This window comes from Phaseolus vulgaris, chromosome 11, assembly GCF_051622355.1.
Source record: "Phaseolus vulgaris cultivar YP4 chromosome 11, ASM5162235v1, whole genome shotgun sequence".
NCBI classification, from domain to species: domain Eukaryota; kingdom Viridiplantae; phylum Streptophyta; class Magnoliopsida; order Fabales; family Fabaceae; genus Phaseolus; species Phaseolus vulgaris.
Window position 1 is genome coordinate 36,947,498 of NC_143508.1, and position 27,771 is coordinate 36,975,268.

At 31.9% G+C, this 27,771-nt stretch overlaps 2 protein-coding genes, 1 long non-coding RNA gene and 1 pseudogene across 5 annotated transcripts; all 4 read left to right on the forward strand.

Moving 5' to 3' along the window:
* The first annotated feature begins 3,798 nt into the window (after positions 1-3,798).
* LOC137806435 (uncharacterized) lies at positions 3,799-4,578 on the forward strand. The gene has a single exon (XM_068606560.2). It carries the CDS (start codon positions 3,799-3,801, stop codon positions 4,576-4,578), a length of 780 nt encoding a protein of 259 aa, XP_068462661.2.
* A 2,199-nt stretch (positions 4,579-6,777) lies between these two features.
* On the forward strand, positions 6,778-8,973 carry LOC137825112 (uncharacterized). 3 transcript variants are annotated; one of them, XR_011083290.2, is made up of 5 exons: positions 6,778-7,811; positions 7,934-8,011; positions 8,117-8,185; positions 8,351-8,603; positions 8,720-8,973. It is a non-coding gene; the product is annotated as an uncharacterized LOC137825112 (long non-coding RNA). The 3 variants fall into 3 exon arrangements; XR_016517582.1 differs by lacking the exon at positions 7,934-8,011 and having other exon boundaries at positions 6,779-7,544; positions 7,587-7,811; XR_011083289.2 differs by lacking the exon at positions 7,934-8,011 and having other exon boundaries at positions 6,783-7,811.
* Positions 8,974-11,778: 2,805 nt separating this feature from the next.
* On the forward strand, positions 11,779-14,395 carry LOC150023231 (replication protein A 70 kDa DNA-binding subunit B-like). Its single transcript, XM_090297770.1, has 12 exons — positions 11,779-11,937; positions 12,031-12,211; positions 12,366-12,462; positions 12,535-12,656; positions 12,739-12,823; positions 12,896-13,028; positions 13,104-13,258; positions 13,450-13,570; positions 13,655-13,777; positions 13,936-14,013; positions 14,089-14,253; positions 14,354-14,395. The coding sequence occupies exons 1-12, from the start codon at positions 11,779-11,781 to the stop codon at positions 14,393-14,395; spliced, it is 1,461 nt and encodes a 486-aa protein (XP_090153896.1).
* A 1,509-nt stretch (positions 14,396-15,904) lies between these two features.
* Positions 15,905-27,279, forward strand: LOC137806442 (uncharacterized; annotated as a pseudogene).
* Positions 27,280-27,771: the final 492 nt, after the last annotated feature.

Here is a 27,771-nt window from a genome sequence, read left to right on the forward strand (position 1 = left end):
AGTTATTTATGTATGTTTACTTCAGTTACTATAAGAAAATTAATAAACAAAAAATAATTTTAAAAATAAAAATAAATAAATTAAATTATATATTATTTTAAAGATTAATAAAATTATTAATATTTAAAAAATATATTTAATTAAATATTAATTTAAAAATTATTTATTTATAAATAAAAAATAATTTAAATATTAATATTTTTATTTTTAAAATAATATTTAATTTAGTTAATTTAATAGTTAGTTAAAATTAGTTTTTATTTAATATTTTTTTAGTGGAATAATTTTTTTTAATAACTGGATATACTTAATATTTGTATTGAAAATTTGTTGTATTAAGTTAAAGATAATAATGAAATAATGAACGGTAATAGTGGAATAATGATGATAGTGGTAGAGACCAGAATAACAATTATAAAATTATATTATCAATAATGTGTTGGTTGAATATAAAAATGTTAAACAGCATAACCGGTGGTTATGACAGAAAAATAAAGTTCCCACTAAGAACCATGTGGTGGTGAAAGCAAAAAAGTCTTTCAATATATTTTTATTTATTTTGGAATCAAATTTTGAATTTAGGTGTTGGACCAGAGCGCTCAGAGCTCAACACTTGGAGGTTGGAACTCAGCACTTGTCATAGACAGATCAGCTCGACTTTTGGTTCTGGTTGGCAAGTCATGTGATGGGATCCCAAATGTATGTATTAACCTTTTTAGTAGGTTTACTGCAACCTTGCGTACACAAGGTCTAGTGACCAACAAGGGGTATTTATGGACCTAGGGGTGTGCTTAGTGTGCATGAGGTCTAACTCAAGTAAAACATTTTCTTTTAAACCTAAGCCCATGTGTGTTAGGTCACGTAAAAGCTTAAGTTGCATGTATGATGCGTAGCGCCACGTTGAGGGTGCCTACGTAAACAGACTGGACCCTTGATGCTGGTACATGAATTGATACCCTGGTGGTTATTCTGTTATGATTTTATGCACTCCAAGGAGGAAAGATTTTGTTCGGTTGCATCTCCAAGAGAGGGTGCCCTTGAACAAAATATTTTCTTGTTAAGTATGCTTTTCAGTTGAGATTATATTCTCGTGAGGAAAAGCTGTTACAAGAGATAAACTATTAAAATGGACTTGAGATCCCAGGTAAAGGTACGCCGTTTCTAAGACTAACACTAATTACTTCTTGTTTCTTATAAGCCCTGTACTTACTTGATCGTCGGAGTGCAATCAACGGGTAGGGCCCCCTCTGTCTCAACGAAGCCGCGTTCCAACGAAACAAAAGGAAGAACAAATTCCAACAGAGATAGACAGAGCCAGAGCTTGTCACTAGGATCAACCGACGAGCATGTCAACCGACATGAACATTTGGTGCCCACTGTGGGGCCTGATAAAACCAAGTCCTACCCGTAATTAAGTTGAAGTTCCTGGACGTAATTGTTGGGTCTATTAATGTCTAAGTTCAAGAGGGGAGGGGTGAATTGAACATATAAAATTTTCGCAAGCACAAACTGTTTTCAGTATATCAGAGGTAAAAGAACAGATTGATTAGAATGAACAAAATTGATTCTTCAAAACTGTCTAACACAAACAGAACTGCACCAGATTGGGATTAAGGCCAGATAGTGAAAGATAGCTAAATCAGATTGGTTCACTTTTAACAGTTTTGAAGAACACACACTATACCAAAAGAACAATCAAATTTATTCAACACAAAGCTTTAAGGACAATGAATCTTTTACATGAATTTTATGAAGAAACCTATTAGTTCTTAATTCAATTGCAAACTTATATTTAAAAGCTTTGTTTATGATTAGAGAACTTTTCCAGATTAAGAAGAACAGTTTTTATTAAGCCCAGAATTAACAGATTTGATTTCAAATGAACAGATTTCGTTCTTGACAGAATTAAGCAAAACCAGAAACAAGTGCAGGGATGAGAAGAGAAACACAAGAGTTTTTATACTGGTTCACTCATCAAGAGCTACGTCCAGTTCACCTTACTCCAAGGTGGAATCCACTAAAACAGATACAATCAATTACAACATACACAGCAGTTCTTGAACCCTACAAGAACTTCAACAAACACTGCTGAAAAACACTATTCCGGCACACTTTGCACTCCAAGAAACCCTATCAAGAGTGACTAACACTTATACCTATTACAAGAATGAATAAGGGAAAGATTACACCTGAAATTGTGTTGCAAGAACATAAACCAGTTGTTCTATTTGCTCAAAGACAGTACCAACACCTTCATCCAGCACAAGGTTCTTTAAGAACAAGCACACATCTCTTTCTATTGAAGAAACCTTTGCAAAACCTTTCCAATTCTCTTCCTCACACAAGAAATGTTTTATCTCTGTTAAAACTGTGATTGCGCAGCATCCCTTCATGTGAGAAGGGCATTTTATTTTATAGAGAACAGTTTCTAACCACTTTTCAAAAAACAGTTTCAGAGCAGTTTTAAAACAACAGATTGATTCTAAAAACAACATGTTAAATGTTAACAAAACTGCCAGCTCAACTTAACTGAAATAACAGACTGAGCTTTATCTTTGGTGCCTTAACTAAATTTCGAAAAACCTTTCAACAGAGCAAAAATAAACCTATTGTTTCTCAAGGAAACAGATTTATTTTTGTACTGAATCAAACCTTTTAAGAAAACTTTAAAAAGCTTTTCCGAAACCATTTAACCACATCATGTGCGTGATCTTACTACCTTGATTTGGCATCTAGGATGGGTCATGCAGCAAAAGGCAACCTTGAATACACACAAACCTAAAATACAGGATCATCTAAGACACATTGCAACCTTCAAAGCAAACTAGCTAAAGACTACATCAAACACACCAATGCAAGGTAGAGATGAGCTTCATCCATCTCCAACAGTAATGAGGAATACAAGACAAGGTTCGGTAGGATCTAAAGGAAGCGACAATCCCACAATGCAGCAACTTATGGAGACTGTGAAGGCTCTTCAGTAGGCGATAACAACATCTAGAGCTAAACAGGAAAGGCTCATGGCGGAGACTTGAGCCGAGAAGGTGCTCAGGAAAGACCCACTCATGGCGGAGATAGATGCGTCACAAGCAAGTAATGAGGAGTTATGCAAAACCAATGAGGAGTTGCGTAAGGATTTACAACAGTTGGGCGAACGCTCCACAGGGGAGCGAGGCTCGACTATTCAAACAAGGGCTCGTCCCATGGCTATTCTCACAGGCGTTTATGGACGCTGTCATACCAGCTAGTTTCATAACGCCCAAGATTGTTTTTACAGGTACAAAAGACCCTAAGGCCCATCTCACAACATTCAATGCTCAGGTGATGATTTCAGGAGGAACGGACGTTATGCATTGCAAGATGTTTATGGGCACGTTTACATGCACGATGCTACAGTGGTTTGTTGGCCTCCCAGACAACCACATCACCTATTTCGATCAATTTTCTGGATTGTTGAGGGAGCAATTCATCGTCAACCAAGGTCAACCGCCTGTCCCTTTCGACCTCTTCGGTGTGAAGCAAAGACAAGGAGAACCTTTGAAGGATTTTTTGAACAAGTTTGGGGAGTTCGTAGTGAAGCTCCAGACTCAAGATGAGGTCCTGATGATCCATGCCTTTGGGCAAGGGATCATGTCAGGACCATTCAGTGACTCGCTGATAAGAAATCGAGCGAGAACGTTTGGGGAGATCCGACGACGGGATGTCGCCCACATCGTCGCAGAAGAGGTTGTAACAGTGAAGCACGGTAGCACATACCCAGGGCAGGCCAAGCCCAAAGAAAGAAGTTGAGCTTAACCAATGAGAGTGCATGAAGCTGTGACCGAGAAGAGGTCAGACACATGGCGAACACCTTACGCACCAAGGAAGAGCCAACCCAGAACAAAGGCGAGAGATGACTTGCCTTTCCGACCAAAGTTCAGAATGGCGTACAAGGAACTGTTGGCCATGTTGAGAATGGCAGACAAGCTAAGGTTCCCCTCGAAATCTGATAGGAACTTGGGACCGCGAAAGGAGATCTGGTGTGAGTTCCACAAAGCCTTCGGGGATGATGTGGAGCACTGTATAACCCCAGGCTACCAGTTAGCAGGATTGATAAAAGATGGGTTCTTGAAGGAATACCTGGAAGGGAGCCAGGAAGGATCGAATGAGGAGCTTCCTCTAGCGAACCAGGGGCATGAAATACTTGTGCACGACGAGATTAATACTATCTCAGGAGGATTTTCAGGAAGGGAATGTTGCGCTTCCAAACGTAAGAAGTATGCGAGGGAAGTGGTGAAGGTAGAGGCGCGAGAACCTGATCAGCCGGCCGAGCCCGACCTCTACTTTACAAGGGCTGATTTGGGAGACGTAGTTCTACATGAGGACGACCCAGTAGTGATCTCGGTCCTCACAGTGGGAATAAGAGTACATAGGGTTCTCATCGACCAAGGGAGCTTGGCCGACGTGATGTTTTGGGTGACTTTTAATAAATTGCAGTTGTCACCTGACCAGCTGAGACCATACGACAGCTGCTTATTTGGTTTTGCTGGAAATCAGGTGAAGGTAAGGGGGCATGTGGAGTTGAGGACGAATTTCTAGGATGGCACCTCATCTCGCACAATTACTATAAGGTATTTAGTTGTTAACGCGGTTTCGACTTATAATATGCTTTTGGGCAGACCCTCCTTGAACATGTTAGGTGCGGTGGCCTTGACAAGGCACATGAAGATGAAGTCGCCCTCCCTTGAGGGAGGGGTAATCGTCACCAAGTCTAACCAGAAGGTGGTGAGGAAATGTTATGAAAACAGCCTGAAGAGGAGAAGGGTAGTATGCACGGTCACCACCCAAGCCCAAGGACCTGATGTAACCACCCAAACACAGATCACCAGCGAGAGGCGACCTGAGCCCGTTGGTAAGGAGAGAGAGATCAAAGGGAAGTTGTTCAGGCTTGGCTCATCACTAGGTCAGGAGATGCAAGATCAGATTGTCGAAGTGATAGCGAGGCACGTGAACGCTTTTGCATGGACTGTCGCAGATATGCTTGACATCGACCCTGACTTCTTGTGCCATAGGCTCACTATGGATAAGAAGGTCAGGCCAGTAATACAAAAGAGAAGGAAGTTCAATGAGGAGAGACGTTTGGTCATCAAGGAAGAAACCCAAAAGTTTTTGAGGGCTGGCCACAAAAGTGAAATCCAGTACCCTGAATGGCTACCAAATGTCGTGTTGGTAAAGAAGGCCAGTGGAAAGTGGAGAATGTGTGTCGACTTCACAAACTTGAATAAAGCCTGTCCTAAGGATTCATACCCGCTACCCAACATTGATTCATTGGTGGACAACACTTCGGGTTGCCGACTTCTGAGATTTCTAGATGTGTTCTCGGGGTAAATCAGATCCGCATGCACCCCTGCGATGAGAGCAAGACCACGTTCATGACGGAGTTCTCCAGCTATTGTTACAAAGTCATGCCCTTCGGGCTAAAGAATGTCGATGCTACCTATCAGAGATTGATGGATAGGATTCTCGCCCCCATGATTGGGCGAAATGTGCAAGCATATGTGGACGACATGGTCATCACCTCGGAAGAGAAGGACCAGCACGTCGCCGACTTGGAGGAGCTATTCGCTACAATAACTAAGTATGATATGAAATTGAACCCAGGAAAGTGTGTATTTTAGAGGTAGGGAAGTTCCTTGGGTTCCTGCTCACTGAACGGGGGATAGAAGTGAACCCAGACAAGTACGCAGAAAACATAGGAATGAGAAGCCCTGCCACGGTAAAGGAAGTGTAACAGTTGACTGGACGCATGGCCGCCCTGTCCCGGTTCTTATCAGCAGAAGGAGATAAGGGGTACCCTTACTTCCAGTGTTTGAAGAAGAACAACCGCTTCACATGGACTCACGAATGTGAAGAGGCGTTCCTCAAGTGGAAGGAGTACCTAGCTAGCCCGCCTGTCCTTTGTAATTTGCTACGATGTACTCTCATTCGTCTCTATTTTGCAGTTATAGATCGAGCGATCAACTCGGTCATTGTTCAAGAGCAGGATCAGGTTCAGAGGTCCATATACTTCGTGAGCAAGGTGCTGTAGGTGCCCGAGGTACGGTATCAGGCCATTGAGAAGGTGACTTTGGCAGTGGTGTTCACGGCTTGTTGACTCCATCACTACTTCCAAAGCTTCATAGTGATCGTCATGACTGATCTCCCATTGCGCAAGGTCCTCCAGAAGCCTGATGTAGTAGGACGGATGGTGCATTGGACAGTTGAGCTATCTGAGTTTGACGTACAGTACGAACCCAAGGGGCATATCAAGGGCAAGGTATATGCTGACTTTGTAGTAGAACTCTCCTCAGAAGCCATCCAGGTAGACGGAGGAGATTTTCAGTGGGTCTTCTCTGTAGACGGATCCTCCAACCAGCATGGTAGCGGCGCTAACATCATTTTGGAGGGACCCAATGGACTGTTGATTGAGCAGGCCCTTAGATTCGCTTTTAAGGCCAACATTAACCGGGCTGAGTACGAAGCGCTGGTAGCTGGGATGTTGTTGGCCAAAGAGTTGAGCGCTTGATGTTTGCTAGTAAAAAGTGACTCGTTGCTAGTAACCAGGCAGGTCACAGGTGAATACCAAGTCAACGATCCACAGGTGACTTCATACTTAAGGTACGTTACACTCTTGAGGGAAACTTTCCCCACGTTCGAATTAGTGCATGTCCCGAGGGAGCAGAATGCCCGAGCAGACTTGTTGGCCAAACTGGCAAGCTCAGGCAAGGGAGGTTGGCATCTATAAATATAACAAATAGAAGGCACTTCCAGGGTAAGTTTTAAAAAAAATTCAAAAAGAAAAAAATTCAAATTTTAACTAAAAATAGCAAGCTGAAACTCATTCTGGGAGTGACAAGTGGCACTCTATATGACTTACACGTTTACAAAATCTCATTTCTTTAAATACTATCTTTCTTTATATACACTTTCAGCCTTTCTCTCTCCTATTACTCAACTTCTCCGATCTCTCTTCGTTTTCCCTTGCATTTGGTTTCTTCTTCTCTGGGTTTCCTTTATAGTTCTTCATTTCTGGGTTCTTCATTTCAGCCTTCTCCTTCTCCAGGTGACTATTTCTTCCGTTATGTGGATTCTGTTCATCTCATTTACGATTTCTTTGTTCCACCGCATAAATATGAAAACTTATTTTGTTTTTCTTATCAAAGTTTCGTTCTTTTCATGTTTCTGATGAATTTTTTTATTCTTTGGGTTTCCTGCACCGATCTTCTCTGGGTTTCCTGCGGTTCTCTCCTATTTCTCCAGGTTATTATTTCTTCTTTTTGGGTTTTTCTTATCAAAGTTTCGTTCTTTTCATGTTTCTACCGTTTATTTTCCTCTTTGTTGTTCACATGGTTGATTCTGTGTTTTCTCATTTACGATTTCTTTGTTCCACAGCATAAAAATGAAATATTTTTTGGTTTTTCTTATCAAAGTTTCGTTTTTTTCATGTTTCTGATATTTTTTTTATTCTTTGGGTTTCCTGCACCGATCTTCTCTGGGTTTCCTGCGGTTCTCTCCTATTTCTCCAGGTTATTATTTCTTCTTTTTGGGTTTTTCTTATCAAAGTTTAGTTCTTTTCATGTTTCTACCGTTTATTTGCCTCTTTGTTTTTCACATGGTTGATTCTGTGTTTTCTCATTTACGATTTCTTTGTTCCATAGCATAAAAATGAAATATTTTTTGGTTTTTCTTATCAAAGTTTCGTTTTTTTCATGTTTCTGATGATTTTTCTTCTTCTTTGGGTTTCCTGCACCGATCTTCTCTGGGTTTCCTGCGGTTCTCTCCTATTTCTCCAGGTTATTATTTCTTTTTTTTGGGTTTTTCTTATCAAAGTTTAGTTCTTTTCATGTTTCTACCGTTTATTTGTTTCTTTGTTGTTCACATGGTTGATTCTGTGTTTTTTTGTTACTTTTGACAGCATCAAAATGATATTCATCTACATTTCAGTTTCTGCACCAACCGGTAGTGGAAGTGGAATGGATTTTCAAGCACCAAGGTGAGATCTTTTCCTTCCTCGATTTTTCTGTCATCATTTTTTTTTTCCATTTTTCACTTTGCTGTTGATTTAATATTTTCTGGAGTTTTTCCATCTACATTTCAGTTTCTGCACCAACCGGTAGTGGAAGTCGAATGGGATTTTCGTTCATATCAACCATGTTCAAGCACCAAGGTGGATTTTGTTCATCTCATTTACGATTTCTTTGTTCCACCGCATAAAAATTAAATATTTTTTTGTTTTTCTTATCAAATTTTCGTTCTATTCATGTTTCGACCGTTTATTTGTTTCTTTGTTGTTCACATGGTTGATTCTGTGTTTTTTTGTTACTTTTGACAGCATCAAAATGATATTCATCTACATTTCAATTTCTGCAGCAACCGGTAGTGGAAGTGGAATGGATTTTCAAGCACCAAGGTGAGATCTTTTCCTTCCTCTGTTTGTCTGTCCTCATTTTTGTTTTCCATTTTTCACCTTGCTGTTGATTTAATCTTTTCTGGAGTTTTTCCATCTACATTTCAATTTCTTCAGCAACCGGTAGTGGAAGTGGAATGGGATTTTCGTTGATATCCATCTTTTTTTCAGCATCAAGGTGAAATCTTTTCCTTCCTTGGTTCTCATTGTTTATTTTTTTTGCTGATAAAATCTTTAATGGTGTTTTTTTGTGTTTATTTCATAAATCTCATACATGTGTTTATTTTCTTTTAGGATCTTTATCATAAGGCCAAAAAAGCTTCTGTTAAATTTGGTTGTGGATGGAGTAAATTTTGTCAGATACATGCACTGTGTGAAGACCACAAATTGATCTTTGAAAGTGGACTAACCCCAATTCCTATGATGGTGTTGTTAGTGCTTCAAAATTCAATATTGTATTCAGAATTTATTTATAGATAGATGTAATTTCCAAATTGTTGTAATGTCGAGTATAGAAAATTAATTCTTTACTTTATTTTGGTTATCAATTTTGTTTTAAATTTTTATTCGCATTAATGTACTCCAGACAAACTTTAATCATAAGATTATTCGCATTATATTATTATTCAAAATTCAAATTCAAATTCGAAATTCAAATTCAAATCTATAAATACATTTAAAAGTCCAAGATCATTAATTAACTTTTTGATTCATATCTTCTTCTGAATCATATCTTCTTTTTCTGACTTATTTTGCTGCTGCCGCACACTTATTTTCGAATTCCAAGATTATTATTATTATTATTATTATTAATCTGCAAATATTTAATTTTTGATATTTTCAAATTGTTTAATTCCAAGATCATTAATTACCTTTTTGATTCATATATTCTTTTTTCTGACTTCCCACTTATTTTCAATTCCCAGATAATCTTCAAATCTATAAATACATTTAAAAGTCCAAGTTCATTAATTACCTTTTTGATTCATATCTTCTTCTGAATCATATCTTCTTTTTCTGACTTATTTTGCTGCAGCCGCACACTTTTTTTCGAATTCCAAGATTATTATTATTATTATTATTATTATTAATCTGCAAATATTTAATTTTTGATATTTTCAAATTGTTTAATTCCAAGATCATTAATTACCTTTTTGATTCATATATTCTTTTTTCTGACTTCCCACTTATTTTCAATTCCCAGATAATCTTCAAATATTTAATTATTCATATTTTCAAATTTTACAATTCCAAAGATCATTAATTACCTCTCTGATTCATATCTCTTTTTCTGACTTCTCTGCTTCTGCACAGTTATTTCCAATTCCCAGATTATTAATTACCTTTTTATTCATATATTCTTTTTCTGACTTCTCTGCTTCTGCCCCACTTATTTCCAATTCCCAAACATTTATAGATTCATATTTTCAAATTTTACAATTCCAAGATCATTAATTACCTTTCTGATTCAAATCTTCTTTTTCTGACTTCTCTGCTTTTGCACACTTATTTTCAATTCCCAGATTATTATTATTAATAATCTTCAAAAATTTAATTTTTCAAATTTTCAAATTTTACAATTCCAAAGATCATTAATTACTTTTTTATTTGTATCTTCTTTTTCTGACTTCTTCTACACACTTATAATTCCAAGATTATTATTATTACTAATAAACTTCAAATATTTAATTTTTCAGATTTTCAAATTTAAAAATTTAAAAATTTCAACAACATTATTAACATTAATTACCTTTTTTTTATTCATATCTTCTGCCACACAATATTTGGGATTCCAAGATTATTATTATTATTACAAATGTCAAATTTTAAAATTTGAAATTTCCGATTATTTCAAATTTTTAAATTTTAACAAATACCATTAGAATTTAAAATTTATAAATATCAAATACCATTAAATACATGATTGTGGTTTTCCTGTACTCCTTTGATTGTTATTTCAGCTCCATGTGAAGTTAATTTATTTTTGTTTGGGTTTGTTTTCTTAATAGTCAAGTTAGGATCACAGGTTTGTGGTTAACAATGAGGCCGAAAGGGAATAAAGGTTTCATCTTTTGTCTTTTTTCAGAGAAAGTGTTAAGAAAGTTTGTATTATAGATAGATTCAAGTCAAACATATTCCATTTGGTTCAAAACTTTTCTAAACTTTTAAGATCTGACATGTTCATCCTAAATCCTTAATCTAACATCCTCCCATTTTCATCCTAAATCCTTAATCTAACATGTTCCCACATAAAAATGAGGGGTACATAATAATAGTCAAATATTTTCATTCCTTGAAGTCATCTTTATCATCAAGGGGAATTGGTTTGTTCCTCCAAAACACAGCAAGAATACTCTCACCGAGCTGCATGAAACCATACTTTCAGTAAACTTAGATCTGATTTTAAACCTTTACCCGCGTGCGTTGTATTGGTTTTTTTGTTTCTATTACCTTCTTGGCTTAAGTCATTAATGTTGTTCTGTGTTCTTTGTATCCAACCTTTTCTCTTCTTTGATTTCCTTTCCTTTTTCATGAATCTGTCAACCCCACAGCTACTTTCAGAGGTTTGTATCTTCATTTTCCTGTTTTGCTAAGTAAGTATTAAAAAGTTTTCATTTTTTCAAATATCATTTTGTAGAGATCTGATTTGGTTCTTTTGTTTTTATTACCTGATTATGTTAAGTCATTATCTCACTTTTTCTCCTCTTTCAGTTGTTTACGGTTTCAGTAATCTGTCAACGGCACCGCTACTTTTATAGGTTTGTTTCTTGATTTTCATGTTTCAAATTGATTCCCCAGTATATCAAGCACCAAGGAAAGACTTTTTCCTTCTTTCGTCCGCATGCAAAAGCAAGAGTCTATGGTTATATGAAATTGGTAAGATTTCTCTGTTAGGGTTTCCACTTTTTGTCTATCTGTGTATTATTTCAGAAATTTCAAAGTAAGGGTTTTTTTTGCTAAACAAGAATCCTCTTTTTCAAATCTCCTTTGAAAACGTACCTAAAATTCCATTTCTTTGCAAAGTAGGGTTTTCCGATCATGCTAGCAATTTAAAAAATTGTGTACTTTCAACCTTACTTTTCAAATTCAAACCACAATTTCATTAATCGCAATCCTTGAAGTTGAAATATTTGCCCTTTTTACAGTTTCGATTTTTTATAGGCTTAATCTCTTCTGTATGAAACCTGACATGCTTAACTTTGTTTTTGTCATTCATTGAAATTGTAAATTTGTTTTTTTGATATTTTTGAAAATAATTCCTTACCACCTCCTCAGTATATATGGGTATGTTTTGTGTTTCACATTGACCATTGCATTCTACATTTTCCTTTTACTCAAAGGTCACCCTTACAATGTCTGTGTCAAGACAAAATACAAATTGTGTGAAAGATGTTAATCCACAAAGTGAAAATTGGATCTTGATAGCAAGGGTTATACATTTGTGGTTTGTTTCTGATTTCAAGAAAACAAAGTTTCCATTCTCCATGGAAATGGTCATACAAGACAAAGATGTAAAATACTTTATCATTTTCTTTCATATTTTTTTTATTACAGTTTAATGTCATTTTTATTAATCATGCTTAATGTTTGTTGCTATCTTTCAGGGTGATAGAATTTATGTTTCCGTTAGAAGAACTCTAATTTATAAATTTCAAAATGATATTTTTGAGGATAAAGTTTATTCCTTCAATTTCTTTAGTGTGTCTACTAATTCAGGATCTTATCGCACTACCTGTCACCAATACAAAATCAATTTTCAGTTTGGAACCAAAGTAAGCTCTATTGGTAATGATCTGGTCTCATGTCCAAAACCTCATTACACACCAATTTCTGTGTTAAAGGCGCCTGGATTTGATACGGACTACTTAGTCGGTTAGTAATATTCTTTTACTTCAACAGATTTCTTTGAACATGTTTTTAAATGAATATGTTTTTACAGATGTTATTGGAATATTAACTGGTGTGGGAACTGAAAGAGAGCTGAATAGATCAGGGTCAACAACTAAGTTAAATGCAATTTCTATTGAAGCTGATGGGTAAGCTAATATTTTGTACCATAACTAATCCAAAATATTTGTTCTTACAATTGTAATTTTAATTTACAACAGCTACCGCATTGAGTGTACTTTATTTGGTAACTATGTTGATGAGCTCAATGCATTTCTGTCATCTGGAGAGCTGGAAAATATTGTCATCAGTGTGCATTTTGCTAAAGTCAAAATTTTCCAGGGTATGTCAAGTGTTGAATTTCTAATTTATTTATATTTTTTATTTTATTATTTTATTTACATTATATTTTAATTTTAATGTAGACAAGGTTTTTATACAAAATTGCTTGGAATGCACGAAAATAATATATAATGATAAGTCCAAAGATGCAACCGAACTCAAGAAAAGGTTAGTTTAATATATTATTTTTCGATAATTAAAATGTATGAACCTTTCTAACTACAACTTTTACATCTGTAGGATGATTGAAAGTACGGATTCTCCTACACAGGGACTCAGTCAATTGTGTGACTCTGGAAAACATAATGTTGAGGATGAATTCATCACCTTCATTCATAGAAATACTATTCAAGGCCTGAAAGATTGCAAAGAGGTATTACTAATGTTTTTTAACAGTGTATTGAAATCGATTATTAATATTTGAAGATCATTTTTTTTCTTTTTACAGGAAAGCACTTTTGTTATCTTAGCTACAATAAAACATATTGTGGCTGATGACGATTGGTGGTACACAGCTTGCTTATGCGGTAAAACTGTTTACCCTGATTCCAAAATGTTTTTTTGTGAGAAATGTAACAAACATGTTATCAAAGTCCAACAGAGGTAGTGTTTGTACTTGCATGAATTTATTTTTAATTACATATTACATATTTCTTAATACTTATTACTTATTATATTATTATATTAATTATTTTTACTTATTTTAATTAATAATTTGTTAATAATTAACTATTAATTATTTTCGTTAAATTATAGATATAATTTGTAAACCTTTTATGTATTTTATATTTTAGGTATAAGCTGAAGCTGCGAGTGATTGATGAAACGAATTCTACGACTTTCGTTCTATTTGACAGGGATGCCACTACGCTGATCAATAAATCTTGCGCCGAATTATTTGAAAGTCATGATAAGGTAAATTATCGAACCATGCATTTGTTTATTTATGCATATAAGAAAAGGTTATTATATTAATTGATATTTTTTTTTAATATTTAGAACGGTGATTCTGGTGTACTACCAAAAGACTTTGATCTTTTGATTGACAAAGCTGTGTTGTTTAAAGTTGGTTGTGTTAAAGATCAATCTCTTAGGTTTGATCAATCATTTCGTGTCAAAAAAGTTTGTATTGATGATAGTACTATATAAAGGTTTTGTGAAGGTCGTGTTGAAAATGTGGTATGTTTCCTAATTTGAGTGTATTCTTACTTACATTTTACCCTTAAATTGGTTATTTATACTGTTTTTGCTTAATTTAATTTACTTATCATTTTGTGAAGGAACTTCATTCTCAGAAGAAACGACTGTGTACTATTAAAGATGTCCAACAGGATAAGTCTTCTGTACCACTTTCTCAGGTAATTATCATTTAAAGTATTAACTTAAAAAAGTGAATAATTTACTCTTACTAATATATTTTGCTATCATCGCAGGATTTATTTAATAAATTCTCCACTGAAGCTGCTGAATTGCAATCTAAAACTATTGATTTAGGCAGTGATAGTGTGTTAGGTACTGCTACTGAATTTGTTGCTCCACGGGTTACAAGAGATTTTGCTTCACCTGCTCACACACCTGATGATGATATCCCGCTTAGGGTATTAAGGAAAAATATCAAGATCGAAAAGGGAGTACTATAATTTCATACTATTTCTCTAACGTTTTGTAACTTGAATGATCTATTTTCATGTATTGTAGGCTTTCTTTAATTTCTATGTAGAACATGTTATGATGTATTAGTACAATTCTATTTTTAAATCTCTTTATGTAATATTGTTAGTTTCATATGTTGACATTATCTTTGAGGTACGTACTGATTTTATAGTTCATTTTGAAGTTGTTATATTTTTGTTTTTTTTTTCAATTTTATGTCTACATTTTAATTTATTTAATGAGTTTGTTTTTGTGTAATTCATATTTATTGCATACTTTTTGTAACTCTATTTTGTAACAATGGTTCTTTCATTAAATATCAGAATCGTAATGGTAAGTGCCTCAACTTTTACTTTTTCTTTAATTCATAAATTTATATAGAATTATATAATATTTTAATAATTATAATTTGTGTTTTTTTTGTGAAGGTTATTGAAATATTGTTTTCCTTTCCTAGGGAATTTTTTCCTTTATTACAGGTATTGTTTTCCTTTATTAGAGATATTCTTTTTTTCGTCAATTCATTTTTTATACATAATATCTTAGTATGTGATAAAAAATAAATCTTTGTGTAATGATATGTGTGTCCTTACGAGAAAGATTTTTTAAAAAAAAAAATTCACCTTACACTCAACCTCTAAGGATTCAAACGGATATAGAGGATAGCATTAACTACGTGTCAGAGCAATTAATGCATCACTTCATTTTTTAATTTTTTATTTTTGCATAAACTGTCTCTTCTATATCTTTTACACTTCTTTCAAAGTATTCATTTCATCTTCCAAGACTAATTTATTAAAAATTATGGATAGAAGTAATAATTACAGAAGTTAAAAATATTATATTTTAAATTCAATATGAAATTATATTTTCAATTTTAAATTTTAATTACATGTATGTTATTTAATGTTAGACGTTAGGGTTTAAGTATTTAATTTAAATATATGTATATATGTATATATATATATAATATGATATATTAATAATATTTAATATGTTTAATATATTTGATATTATATTTATTTTATACTTATGTATATATTTATTTATTTATTTAGATATAATACAGTTTTATGTTCACTATTTTAATTTATTATTATATAATGCTAATTAATTATTAATTATACGTGTCATTAATATTCATTTTATTTATCTATTGAAATAGTTGTATTTTTATTAATTTTTTATTTTGTTAATAACTTATTTAAACTGAAAAAACACTGTTGTATAAGGCAATGTAAAATGGAAACGTCAAAGAATAATTACAGCTAACAACTAACCTACTATGCTTTTTAAAGTTTTGTCTTTTCATAATTTTTTTTTTTACTTTAATATTATTTCATTATTAATTATGAATATTTTTTCTTAATTATTTTACTATCATTATTTGATTTTAATTATTTTTTTAATTATTTAATTTAGTAACTGAAAAGACATGTTGCTTCAGAGGAAATTTAGCGTAGATTTGTGACTGAAAAGGTATGATTGCTATATATAAGTAACGTAGGGCTTTCTATTACTCAGAAACCTATTGCTATTAGTCTTTTATACTTCTTCCCTACTTCCATTATCTTCATCTTTCTTTTTCTAATTGTCATGGCTGTCATTCCTGAAGAGATCGTAAAACTTTGTGGGAAAGGTTTATTTACAATAGTTAACATTCGTGGGGAGGTATGTTTTTGGTTCTTAAATTCCTTACTTTTCATAGTCTTTTCAATTCTTTAAGTATTTTTATGGTTTTAAAATGGATAGAATGGACACGTGGATCGTGCATTCGCCATCGAGTTTGAAAATGAACTGGAGGAGGAATGGACCCTCAACGACAGTCAAGGCAATATTCATATAGTATATTATAACAAAGATATACTTTGTCCCCAAATTGTGTATGGATGGTCCCTTCTGAGTGATTTTTATGGGTTTAAAGGTGACCACAATATATTGTTTCGTTACGTGGGTAATAACTCCTTCCATATAATTGTTTTTATGGGGGAGTTATGTGAAATGATTTTGACAAAATTTCTGAAGGAAGTTGAAGGGAGGTTGCCGCTCAACAATGGCCCCTTTATACATTTTGGCTTAAAGTTGAGTTCAAAACAGGTCTTTGGAGGATATGTGGTAAGTTTACCATCCTTTCTTTTTAAATGGATATTAATATATTCTATTTCTTTTATTAACTAATTATTAACTAATATTTTCGTTATTTTTTAAGGATCTGCCTTCTCCTTTTTCTGAATATATTCGTAGAGGGAAGTTCAAGAAGGTTAATCTACATGGATGGCTACAAGCTGTTGAATGCACCATTTTCAAGTCCAGGTTTCCTTCCAGAAGCGTTACACTCTGTAGCGGGTGGAAACAATTTTGTCGTCTTCATTCTATTCGTGAAGATGACAAAATTATATTTGAATGTAACAAGAAGCCCTCTTCTGATATCAGGGTTCTACTACTGAAGACGTGTCACTACAAAAGACTTAGTGCTTAGGATAATCAGTTATTGTTTTGAACTATATTAGTTTGTTTAAGTTAATTTATTTTTGCAAGTATTGCTTCTTTTTGTTGGGAAGTATCCAGTTTCCACTTTGAGGAAACAAGAACAGTTTATTTTGTTTACTCTTTATTTTTATTTCATTGTGGTTCTGTTTAATTAGCTCATCTTATTTCTTTGTATTTATTGTTTAGTGTTTCTTTCTTTTCAATATGTATATATATATATATGCTTTTAATTTTTCATTTCTTATCTGGCATATTAATAATGCGTTGACATTTCTAAATATGCTCAATGCTATAAGAATTGCCAGTATATTAAAAATATCATAAGCCTGTTTTAGATTTTGGAATGCATGCATATTAATTGGATTTTCTATACAATGTTTATGTTTATATTTTTTATTATTAATTATTAGTTTATTAGTTATTGCTGTATTAACTATTTTTTTTATCTCGAAACCTTTTGATGTACATTTGTTTGTTTTTCTGTATTATTTTTCTAATTTTTTAAAATTTTTATGAATATTATTTCATTTTCAAAATATTTCTTATTTATTTTTGGAGGTGACTTCATAGTTCAATATGAATTTGCCTACAATATGTTTCTATTGGAAGAAACACACATTTTTTTATTTACAAGGACTTGATTTGATATAATGTAATGAATTATACTTTTACTTGCAATAATTATTTTGCAGTATTTTTTTTGCAGGTTCAACTTAAGGAAGGAAGTTGGTCTTTAATACTTTATTTTTTATGTATATATATCTTATGGGAACATAGTATAAGAAATCGTTTTATTTAATTTAAATTAGTTTAAATTGTAATGTATTGTAATTTACAAGTCATTGTAAAATTATGTAATTTTAATGTTATTTTTTGTGTGTATTATATTTAATTTAATTAAATTAAATTTAAACTTCTGAATTTCACTATTTCTATATTTCTATATTTATATATTCCTCACTTTCACAATTTTTATATTTAACCAAACTTATTATAATGTTAAAGTTCAATAAAAAAAACAGATAAAATGTTAAATAGCATAAAAATATTATTAAGAAAAATAAAAAAATCTGAAGAAAGGAAATATATCTTATTTTAAAATAATAAAAAGTTATATAAAGTATTATTTAAGAATTCAAGAACTTTCAAGTAATCATTAGTTCCACTGACTACAAATTTCGAAGTTAAATTAAAAATTAAAAATAAAAACAAATTAAAATAAATATAATATTAGTGCAGATTCAAAATAACTTAATAACACAATTTTCAGTGTAAATCATTAACAAAATGATTGAAGAAGTTTCTGGAAAAGCACATAAAGTTGGTTCTATTAGTTCAAACTCATTTGTCCCTTATCATCTTCATCTTCTTCGACATTCATAAGCCAACTGATATCTATTTTTTACATTTTAGAAACAATCTTTGTCTCAACATCTTCTTTTTGTTCATTATATTAGATATCAGATACCAGATCTGCTCTCCATGGTGTACTATGTTTCTGCTTGGTTCTGGGAGGTACAACTCAAACGCTGTAGAACGAAAAAGGTAATTAAAGCTTGGATTTTTTTCATTCCGACCATAAATATTAATTAAAGGTGCATGCATTTAAGACATAAAAACTCTTTCTCTTCTTCTTTGATTTCCCAGTATAGAACTTGGTAAAAATAGGCACTGTAGAGGTATCCCTGGAATGGAAAAGGTAATTAAAGTTTGGATCTTTTTTCATCCTAACCCTAAATATTGATTAAAGTTTCCATTTTTAAATGTTTTAAGTTCACAGATTTAAGGTATATACATTTCATAAAAAAAATGTGTTTATAATAATTATTTGAAGTTCTGTTTTAGTGAAATTAGTAAATACAAAATGAGAATATCTGTTTTAGTCACTTTTTTTTGGCGGTATACATATACTACATTTTTTTGCATGCTGTGTATTATTTCAGATATATCCAATGGAAGGATTCCTTTTTTTTGTTAAACAGAAAAGCTATTCTAGAATGGTGCAAAAGAAAGTTAGCCAAAGTTCCTTTTTTTTTGCTTAATAGGGTTGCCGGATCAGGGTATATTGATGTACTTTATGTTTCTGTTTTTGGAGGTTGCTTCGTTCATCTGTGTTTTAAGAGATGATTGTTCCTAGATAAATGTCCGTCCAGATATATTACTATATTTATTATTTACTATATATATTATTATATATACAATCTGATAAATTTATTCCCTGCAGGTTTCCTCTTTCAAAAGTCAACCAACAATTCATTAATGAGAATGCTTAAAGTAGAACGTTGTTCTTTTGTCCTGGAATAGGAATTTGTTTTCATATCTTAAAAGTTAAGTTTCCCTTTTTCACAACAACTTCTACACATGCATTTCTTCATCGAACATGGATACTACCTAAATTTTTAAATTTTTTATTGTTCTTACATTTCGAAGTTTGATTGTTTATTATGCAAAATATAGAAAAATTGTGCAAGTGTTATCCCTTTTGGAAGGTAAATTTTTGGTTTAACATTTTTAAGTATTAAATATAATTATATAAATAGATATGATTATTATATAAAAATATTACACATTTTTTTTTCAATATTTTAATATTTAATTAATAAATTTATTATGTCAAAGTAATAACATAAAAGGGAGTCCCGTGCGTGACCATATACTGTCAAAATTGGCGCCAAAACAAACAGCCAAAACAAAGCTACTGTGAACAATATATTTTACATACTTACTCCTGAAAACAGTACATACTTTTATGGCTGAAAATATTTGTTCTTACTACAATACTCCCTGAAGTTCAGTCATTCAACTTTCAATAGTTATGGAGAAACTGAAGCAAAATATTAATAGAAGAAATAGCATTGTTAGCCTTTCTCAACCAAATTCTAATGCATCAGGTATACCAACTACAATGTATATTTATATTTTTAAGCGTCATATATACATACATATAGATATAGATATATATTTCAAAATTATTTTCAGAAAACAATTTCATAGTCTATTATGATCTATCTATAATCAACTGTCACGCCAATTTATGGTAAAAATATATAAAAAAATAAATGGTATGTTATAGTTCTTAATAGATTTATTGTTTGTTTATGATTTGACCTATTTTATTAAATGATTTTTATTTTCCAGAGAATCAAAATCCAAACACAACATGCATATCTGAATCCCGCAATGGTAAGCATAAGTTTAAGTATATTGTTTACTTCAAAGTACTCTATGTTATTTATTTATCATTTTCACTGTAATTTTTTTTTTAGTGCTCGCAGCTGATAATGGAAAATATGCCAGAAGAAAAAGAAAAAATATATTGTATGAATTGCGAAGAGAGAATGTCAAAACAACAGGTAGTCAACATAATTACCTTTTTTTTATCATTAATAATACTAAATGTCAAAATTTATCCATGTATTTTTATTTTTAAACAAGTTAATCCAAATGCAATACACTTAACTCATAATTCTATGAACTTAACTTACTGTTATCTAATTTTTTTATTATATATATTTAAAAATTAGGTTCATAAAAGAAGTTAATAATCACTTATGATGTAAGAGTGAATCAACTCTCAACACAATTTATGGTAAAAATATATAAAAAATAGATTGCATGTTATAGTTTTTAACAACTTATTATTTTACATGGGTTTTATTCTCCAGAGAATCAAAATCCAAATACAACATGCATATCTGATTCCAACAATGGTAAGTATAACTTTAAGAATATTCTTTACTTTCAAAGTACTTTATCCTATTTATATATGATTTTCGTTGTAATTTTTTTTATTTTAGTTCTCGATGCTGATAATGGAAAATATAACAAGAAAAAGAAGAAATATATTATATGAACTGCGCAGCAAAAAAGTTAAAACAACTGGTAGTGAAACCTAAATACCTTATTTTTATATATATTTAGATTTAAATTTAGATTTAAAATATAATTAACATTATTTGTGATCCCTTTACCTTATTTATCACCAATTTTGACTTGTTGTTGTAGGTGGAAGTACTCCTAACTCATGTGAAGATCTTGGTTCTCCAACATCAGGAATTATGATAACAAATATCCTAGTTTATGAGAAGTTTACTCCCAACAATCAATTAATGCATTCAGCAACCAAAGTATTGTCATCAATGAGTACTGTTAGTAATGTAGAATTGCTTCAAGGTTAGTGAAAACGTATTATAAATTTTATTCATTACAATTTAAACTAATACTACATCAATGAACATTTGAATTTTTATATATACTGTTTTTGTGGAATCATTTTTTTTTATATTAATCAGATGTTGCCAAATCTGCAAAGGTAGAACGGGGAAACTTCATTTATGGTCAGCGAGAAAAGGTTGATCCAACAACAGGTAATAACAATGACATTTTATTTCATTTAACTCTCGCAATATGTCATTCAATGAAATTTGTAATTATATTACTAAAGTCAAATCTTATGCCTAATTTATTTTTTTGTAGGTCAAACTATTGTGAACTCAAGTAAGAAATTTTTGTGTCAAACTTCTCAAAATACAAGCATAAATGATTCTATCTGTGCAAAACTGACTCCTAACAATGAATTCAACACCATGCATTCAATTCCAAAAGTATTATCATCAATGAGTACAGTTAGTAATGAAGAATTTGGGCTTACAGTGCAACTTCATGGTTAGTTCTAATGGATAATTCAACTGTTTTCATTACAATTATAGTATTATTACAAATATACAGACAGTTTAGATTTATTAAGTATAGTACTAATTTATGTTTTACAATATTTTTTCTAAATCAACTGAAATCATTAAGTAGTAATAATTATCATATATATATGGTTCAAACACACTCAAATGCTAAAGTTCTTCAAATCATTTTTCTAAGATTAAGTTTAATGTAAAATAATTTATAAGTTCTTATATACTGATGTTAATTGATTTATCTTATTCGATCACTCATTGAAAGTTTTTGTTTTAGGTCAAAGTACTCTTAAATCAAGTCAGGATTTTGCTTCTCAGACATCTGGAATTACAGGCTCAAATTTCTTTCTTCTCATCAGCTTACTCCTAAAAATCACTTAAACATGATGAATTCTACTACCAAAGCAATGTCATTAATGCAAACAATTACTCATGGAGACATTACCCTCACTCAACTTCCTCATGGTTAGTTTACGATCAATGATTCGTTATATTTGATTAAAATATCTAGCAATGGCACATTATAATTTTATTTCTTTATTTTTTGAAAAAAAAAAATCTTTGATTTTGTGCACATTTTGGTAAAGCTGCAAAAGGGTGATCAAGCTAGATGTAGTAGAAATATAGACTGAATGAAAATTCATTTAATGAAAAACACCTTTTTAACAAAAATCATTGTGTTTTGCAATTAGTGACCCCTAAGAGTCATGTGAACGTGATGGATGCAACTTCTCAATCATTGTCATGTTTACAAACAATTTGTACTACCCCTAAATTTCAAGGTTAGTTCAGGAAACCAATGTAAATGATTTTTCGTTGATCTTTTTTGTCAATTAAATTTCAAAATCATACTCATGTTTTAGTACTAATTAATTGTTGCTTTGGAACATATTTTCTCCAGGTAATTCAGTTGCAGGGAGTTTAGGTGATGTATTTAGTAACACACTAAACTTACCTAACAAGTCCGGTACACACAGTGTTGAAATCATTGAATCAGTGACTCAGAGATTGAATTTTGACGAAGATATCCAAAATGAAGAAAATAATGGTACTAAAAATTGTTAATTTATAATTCTTTTTTTTTTTAATTTTGTAACAACCACTTTCTTTTATTATTTTTTGTTTCAGATGACACTAGACAAGTTTATAGTTCTGAATTATATTCAAAAGCTGAAAATGAAGGTGCTTATCTTTAACTATAACTTCTTCACTTCTTCATCAAACTAAATCAATTTATATCAGAAAATTAATAGATCACCTTTCTTAATTTTCTGAAAATAGCTACTGTTGAATTTGGACAACCTACTATTCAATGTGAATACTGCTTGGGCGAGGTTTGGTATGAAGAAAGATCTCAGAAATCTAAGATTTATGTTAAGGTTGATTTTTCTATTTGTTGTCAAAAGGGAAAAGTACAACTCCCTTTCTTACAAAAACCTCCTAAATTGCTGTTAGATTTATTAAATGGGAAAGATAGTCGAAGTCAACACTATCTACAAAATATTAGAAGTTACAATAGTAAGTTTTCATTTACTTCAATTGGAGGGAATATTCACTCTTCGATAAATGATGGATCTGGCCTTCCTCAATTTATTCTGCATGGACAAAACTATCATAGGATTGGAAGCTTGCTCCCCAATAGTGGATCATCTCCTAAGTTTGCACAACTTTACATATATGACACTCAAAATGAAGTGTCAAATAGATTATCTCACTTTGGGTATGTGTTATTTTTAGTTACTTTAATGACTTACTTTCTATTTACTGGATTAATTCAAAGATCATTTTTAATGATATATTTTTAAAAATTGCATGTAGGTCAAAAGTGAAAAATGTGAAGTTTGACAAATCCTTGATTGAAGATCTTACCAAGATGATTGATGACAACAATTTTTTGGCAAAAACTTTTAGAAGAGTAAGAGAATTTCTACATGATGATGTAAATTCAGATTTTGCATTGAGGTTATTTAGACACCGATGCAAAGATCCAAGAGTGTACAATACCCCTACAACAGATGAGATAGCTGCATTAATTGTGGGTGATATGAGCAACATGGAAGTAGGGCGAGATATCATAGTGAAAAAATATTCAGGACAAATGTATAGACTCCATGAAACACATACAACCTTTATTCCATTACAATATCCATTAATATTGCCCTTTGGAGAGGATGGGTATCAAGAACAGATTCCAATACGGAATTCTGGAAGTAACAGCAGAGAACGTAAGAGAAGTCGTATTTCATTAAGGGAATTTATTGCATTTAGAATTCAAGAAAGAAATGTGGAGTTTGGGAATATAGTCCATTCACGTCGATTGTTTCAACAATTTTTGGTTGATGCATATACAATGGTTGAAGCTCAAAGATTGTCTTTTATAAGGCTAAACCAAAAAACAATCCGTTGTGATATTTTGCAAGGCGTACAAGAAGCAATGAATCGAGGAGAAACAAATTCTTCTGCAATTGGAAAGCGGATAGTTTTACCTTCATCTTTTACAGGAGGAATGAGATATATGTTCAACAATTGCCAAGATGCTATGGCCATTTGCAAAACATTTGGATATCCGGATTTATTTATCACTATTACCTGCAACGTAAATTGGTCAGAAATACATGAATTTGTTACCTCAAAAGGATTAACTGTTGTTGATAGGCCATACATTGTTTGTAGAGTTTTCAAGATGAAATTAGATCAAATGATGATTGACTTCAAAAAAAATGACTATTTTGGCAAAGTTAATGCAGGTAATCCACATTAACCCATATTTAACAGTTTGTTTGCTTTATTATTATGTATTACATTTTGAAGATTTTTTTTCATATTCTTTCAGGTATGTACACTGTGGAATTTCAAAAAAGGGGTTTACCTCATGCCCACATACTACTGTGGTTGGATGGAGAGAATAAGTTAAGAAATCCAACAAATATTGATGGAGTCATTTCTGCAGAATTACCCGATGCATTTTTATATCCTAAATTGTCAAAGGCAATGACAACCTACATGATACATGGCCCTTGCGGGGTAAGTCGAATAAGTTCACCTTGCATGATTAATGGTAGATGTTCAAAATTTTACCCAAAGAAATTTAAACTGTTGACTACTATTGATGAGGATGGATATGCATGTTATAAACGTCAAGATAATGGAACATTCATTCTTAAAAATGGAATTAAGTTGGACAATAGAAATGTTGTGCCATATAGCCCTTTGCTACTACTGAGGTATCAAGCCCATGTTAACACAGAATATTGCAACAAATCAAATTCAATCAAGTATTTGTTTAAATATGTGAACAAGGGTCCAGATAGAGCCAATTTGAAAATTACTACTACTGATAAAGACTCTACAGAGACCCCAGTTATTGATGAAATTAAACAATATTATGATTATAGATACATATCTCCATGTGAAGCTGTGTGGAGAATATTTGCCTTTGATATCCATCATAGATGGCCTCCAGTTCAACGATTAACTTTTCATCTATTGTACGAGCAACCAATTGTTTTTAAAGACAATGAAGACATTGATGAAATATTGAACTTCAATCAACATAAAACAAAAATGTTTTTAGCTTGGTTTGAAGCTAATAAAATTTATCCACTGGGAAAAAATTTGACTTACTGTGAATACCCTAGATTTTTTGTTTGGATGGCAGATAGAAGAGAGTGGAAGCCAAGAAAAAATGGTGTTAGTATTGGAAGGTTAACATATATTCCTGCAGGGTCAGAGGAATTATATTATCTGAGGTTATTGTTGAATTATCAAAAGGGTTGTTGTAGCTATGATAATATCAAAACTGTTAATGGTTTCATTCACAAAACATATAAAGAGGCATGCTATGCAATGGGGCTATTGGCAGATGATAAAGAGTTTATTGATGCAATTATAGAGTGCAGTGTCCTTGCTTCAGGAATTCAGTTGAGAAGACTCTTTGTTACCCTTTTAATGATGAATACTATGTGTAGACCAGATGAAGTGTGGAACAAAACATGGAAGTTGTTATCAAATGATATTTTATACCAAAAAAGAAAGGAGTTTGTCCTACCAGGTATAATTTTATTATTTTATTTGAAATTTATAATTTATAATTTTATAATTGCTATATGACATATAATTTCTTTCCTAGGTCTTAGAATTGAAGATGCTCAAATTCAAAACCTTTGTGTTCTATAAGTAGAAGAGTTATTAATTTCAAATGGTAAGTGTTTGAAAGATTTTCCAAGTCTGCCAGAACCTATTCATTCTGATTCCTTTATTTATCAAAATAAATTCATTATTGATGAATTGAATTATGACAAAATAGAAATGTCTGAAATGCATTGTTCTCTTTTTCAAACTCTTACTCCTGAGCAAGTGGAAGTTTATGAGAATATAATGACAGCAGTCCTGTCAGACCTTGGTGGTTTTTTTTTCTTATATGGTTATGGGGGAACTGGAAAAACTTTCATGTGGAAAACTTTGTCCACTGGTCTTAGATCAAAAGGGTTTATTGTTTTAAATGTAGCTTCTAGCGGTATAGCTTCTTTGTTACTTCCAGGAGGAAAAACAGCTCATTCTACCTTTTGCATTCCTTTTGTAATAAATGAAGAGTCAACATGCAATATTCCTCAAGGAAGTCTTAGGGCCAAATTGTTGATCAAAACAAAATTAATTATATGGGATGAAGCCCCAATGATTAATATGTTATGTTTTGAAGCCCTAGATAGAACTTTAAGGGATGTCATGAGAGCTGTAAGTGAAGAAAATGCTCTTAAACCTTTTGGTGGTAAAGTAATTGTATTGGGAGGAGACTTTCGTCAGATATTACCTGTTGTCAAAAATGGATCAAAGTATGACATTGTGAAGGCAACAGTAAATTACTCTAACTTATGGAAACATTGCAAAATCTTAAAACTTACAGAAAATATGAGATTAAAGAGTGATACATCAATTCAAAGTAAAACAGAAATAAAAGAGTTTGCTGATTGGATACTTCACATTGGAGATGGAGATATGGAGTTAAATGAGTTGGGAAAAGGAATGATTGAAATACCGGAAGAGAATTTAATTTTAGATGTTGAACAACCTTTACTGCAGTTGGTTGAGTTTGTTTATCCCTCCTACATAAACAATGTGACATCTGATGATTCTTTTGATGATGGTGCAATATTATGTCCAACAAAAGAATGTGTGGATCAAGTGAATGAATTCATTTTATCATTAATACCAGGATCTGAAGTTACTTATTTAAGTTCAGACAGTCCTTGCGAATGTGAAGAACAAGAAAATGCTCAAGCTGAGTGGTTTACAACTGAATTTTTAAATGAGATCAAATGCTCTGGAATTCCAAATCACTATGTTAAATTAAAAGTCGGAGTTCCAATAATGCTTCTAAGAAATATTGATCAAGCCAATGGACTTTGCAATGGAACAATATTACATGTAACTCACTTGGGGAAAAATGTTATTGGTGCCAAAGTTATTACTGGGAAAAATATAGGTGATCAAATATTTATTCCCAGAATGAACTTGAGTCCTTCGGAAACAGGTTTGCCATTTATGTTTCAAAGAAGGCAATTTCCAATATCTTTGTGTTTTGCCATGACAATAAATAAAAGTCAAGGTCAAACTCTGAATAAAGTTGGTCAATATCTATCCCTTCCAGTCTTTACACATGGACAATTATATGTTGCTCTTTCAAGAGTAAAATCTAAGAAAGGGTTGAAGATATTGATTTTGGATGATAATGGTATTCCCACAAATTTCACTACTAACGTGGTTTACAAAGAAATATTCGAAAATGTTTGAAGTATTAACTTACAGCGTTACATGAGGTATGAAATATATTTTTATTTATCATATTTTTTTGTAATATATGAACAACAATTTAAGAACTGATATACACTATCTCTTATAGGTTTTGATCAATGCTTTTGTTTGACACAAATATTCATGGTCATCTTGAAAGTATGGTACGTATCTTTTATTTTGACATATCTTTGTCAAGGTTGCTTAATTTAATTAATGTTTTACAGGAATTACTTATAAGAAGTAACAGTTTTGTAAAATTAAAGTTCAAAAATGATGAATCTCTATAGCACTTGATGAGGTATGTTTACTTAAATTATTAATTACATAATTTATTATTACTATTACAAATTTCGTGTACCTATTTGTGTACTTAATCTTTTATTCAGGCTCTTGAAAGGCAATGTGAAATTCTTGATTTACGGAGTCAAATTCTATTGAGGGTTGCGTACTGGATGATCATATCTCATTCAAGATATTAAGGACAAATAT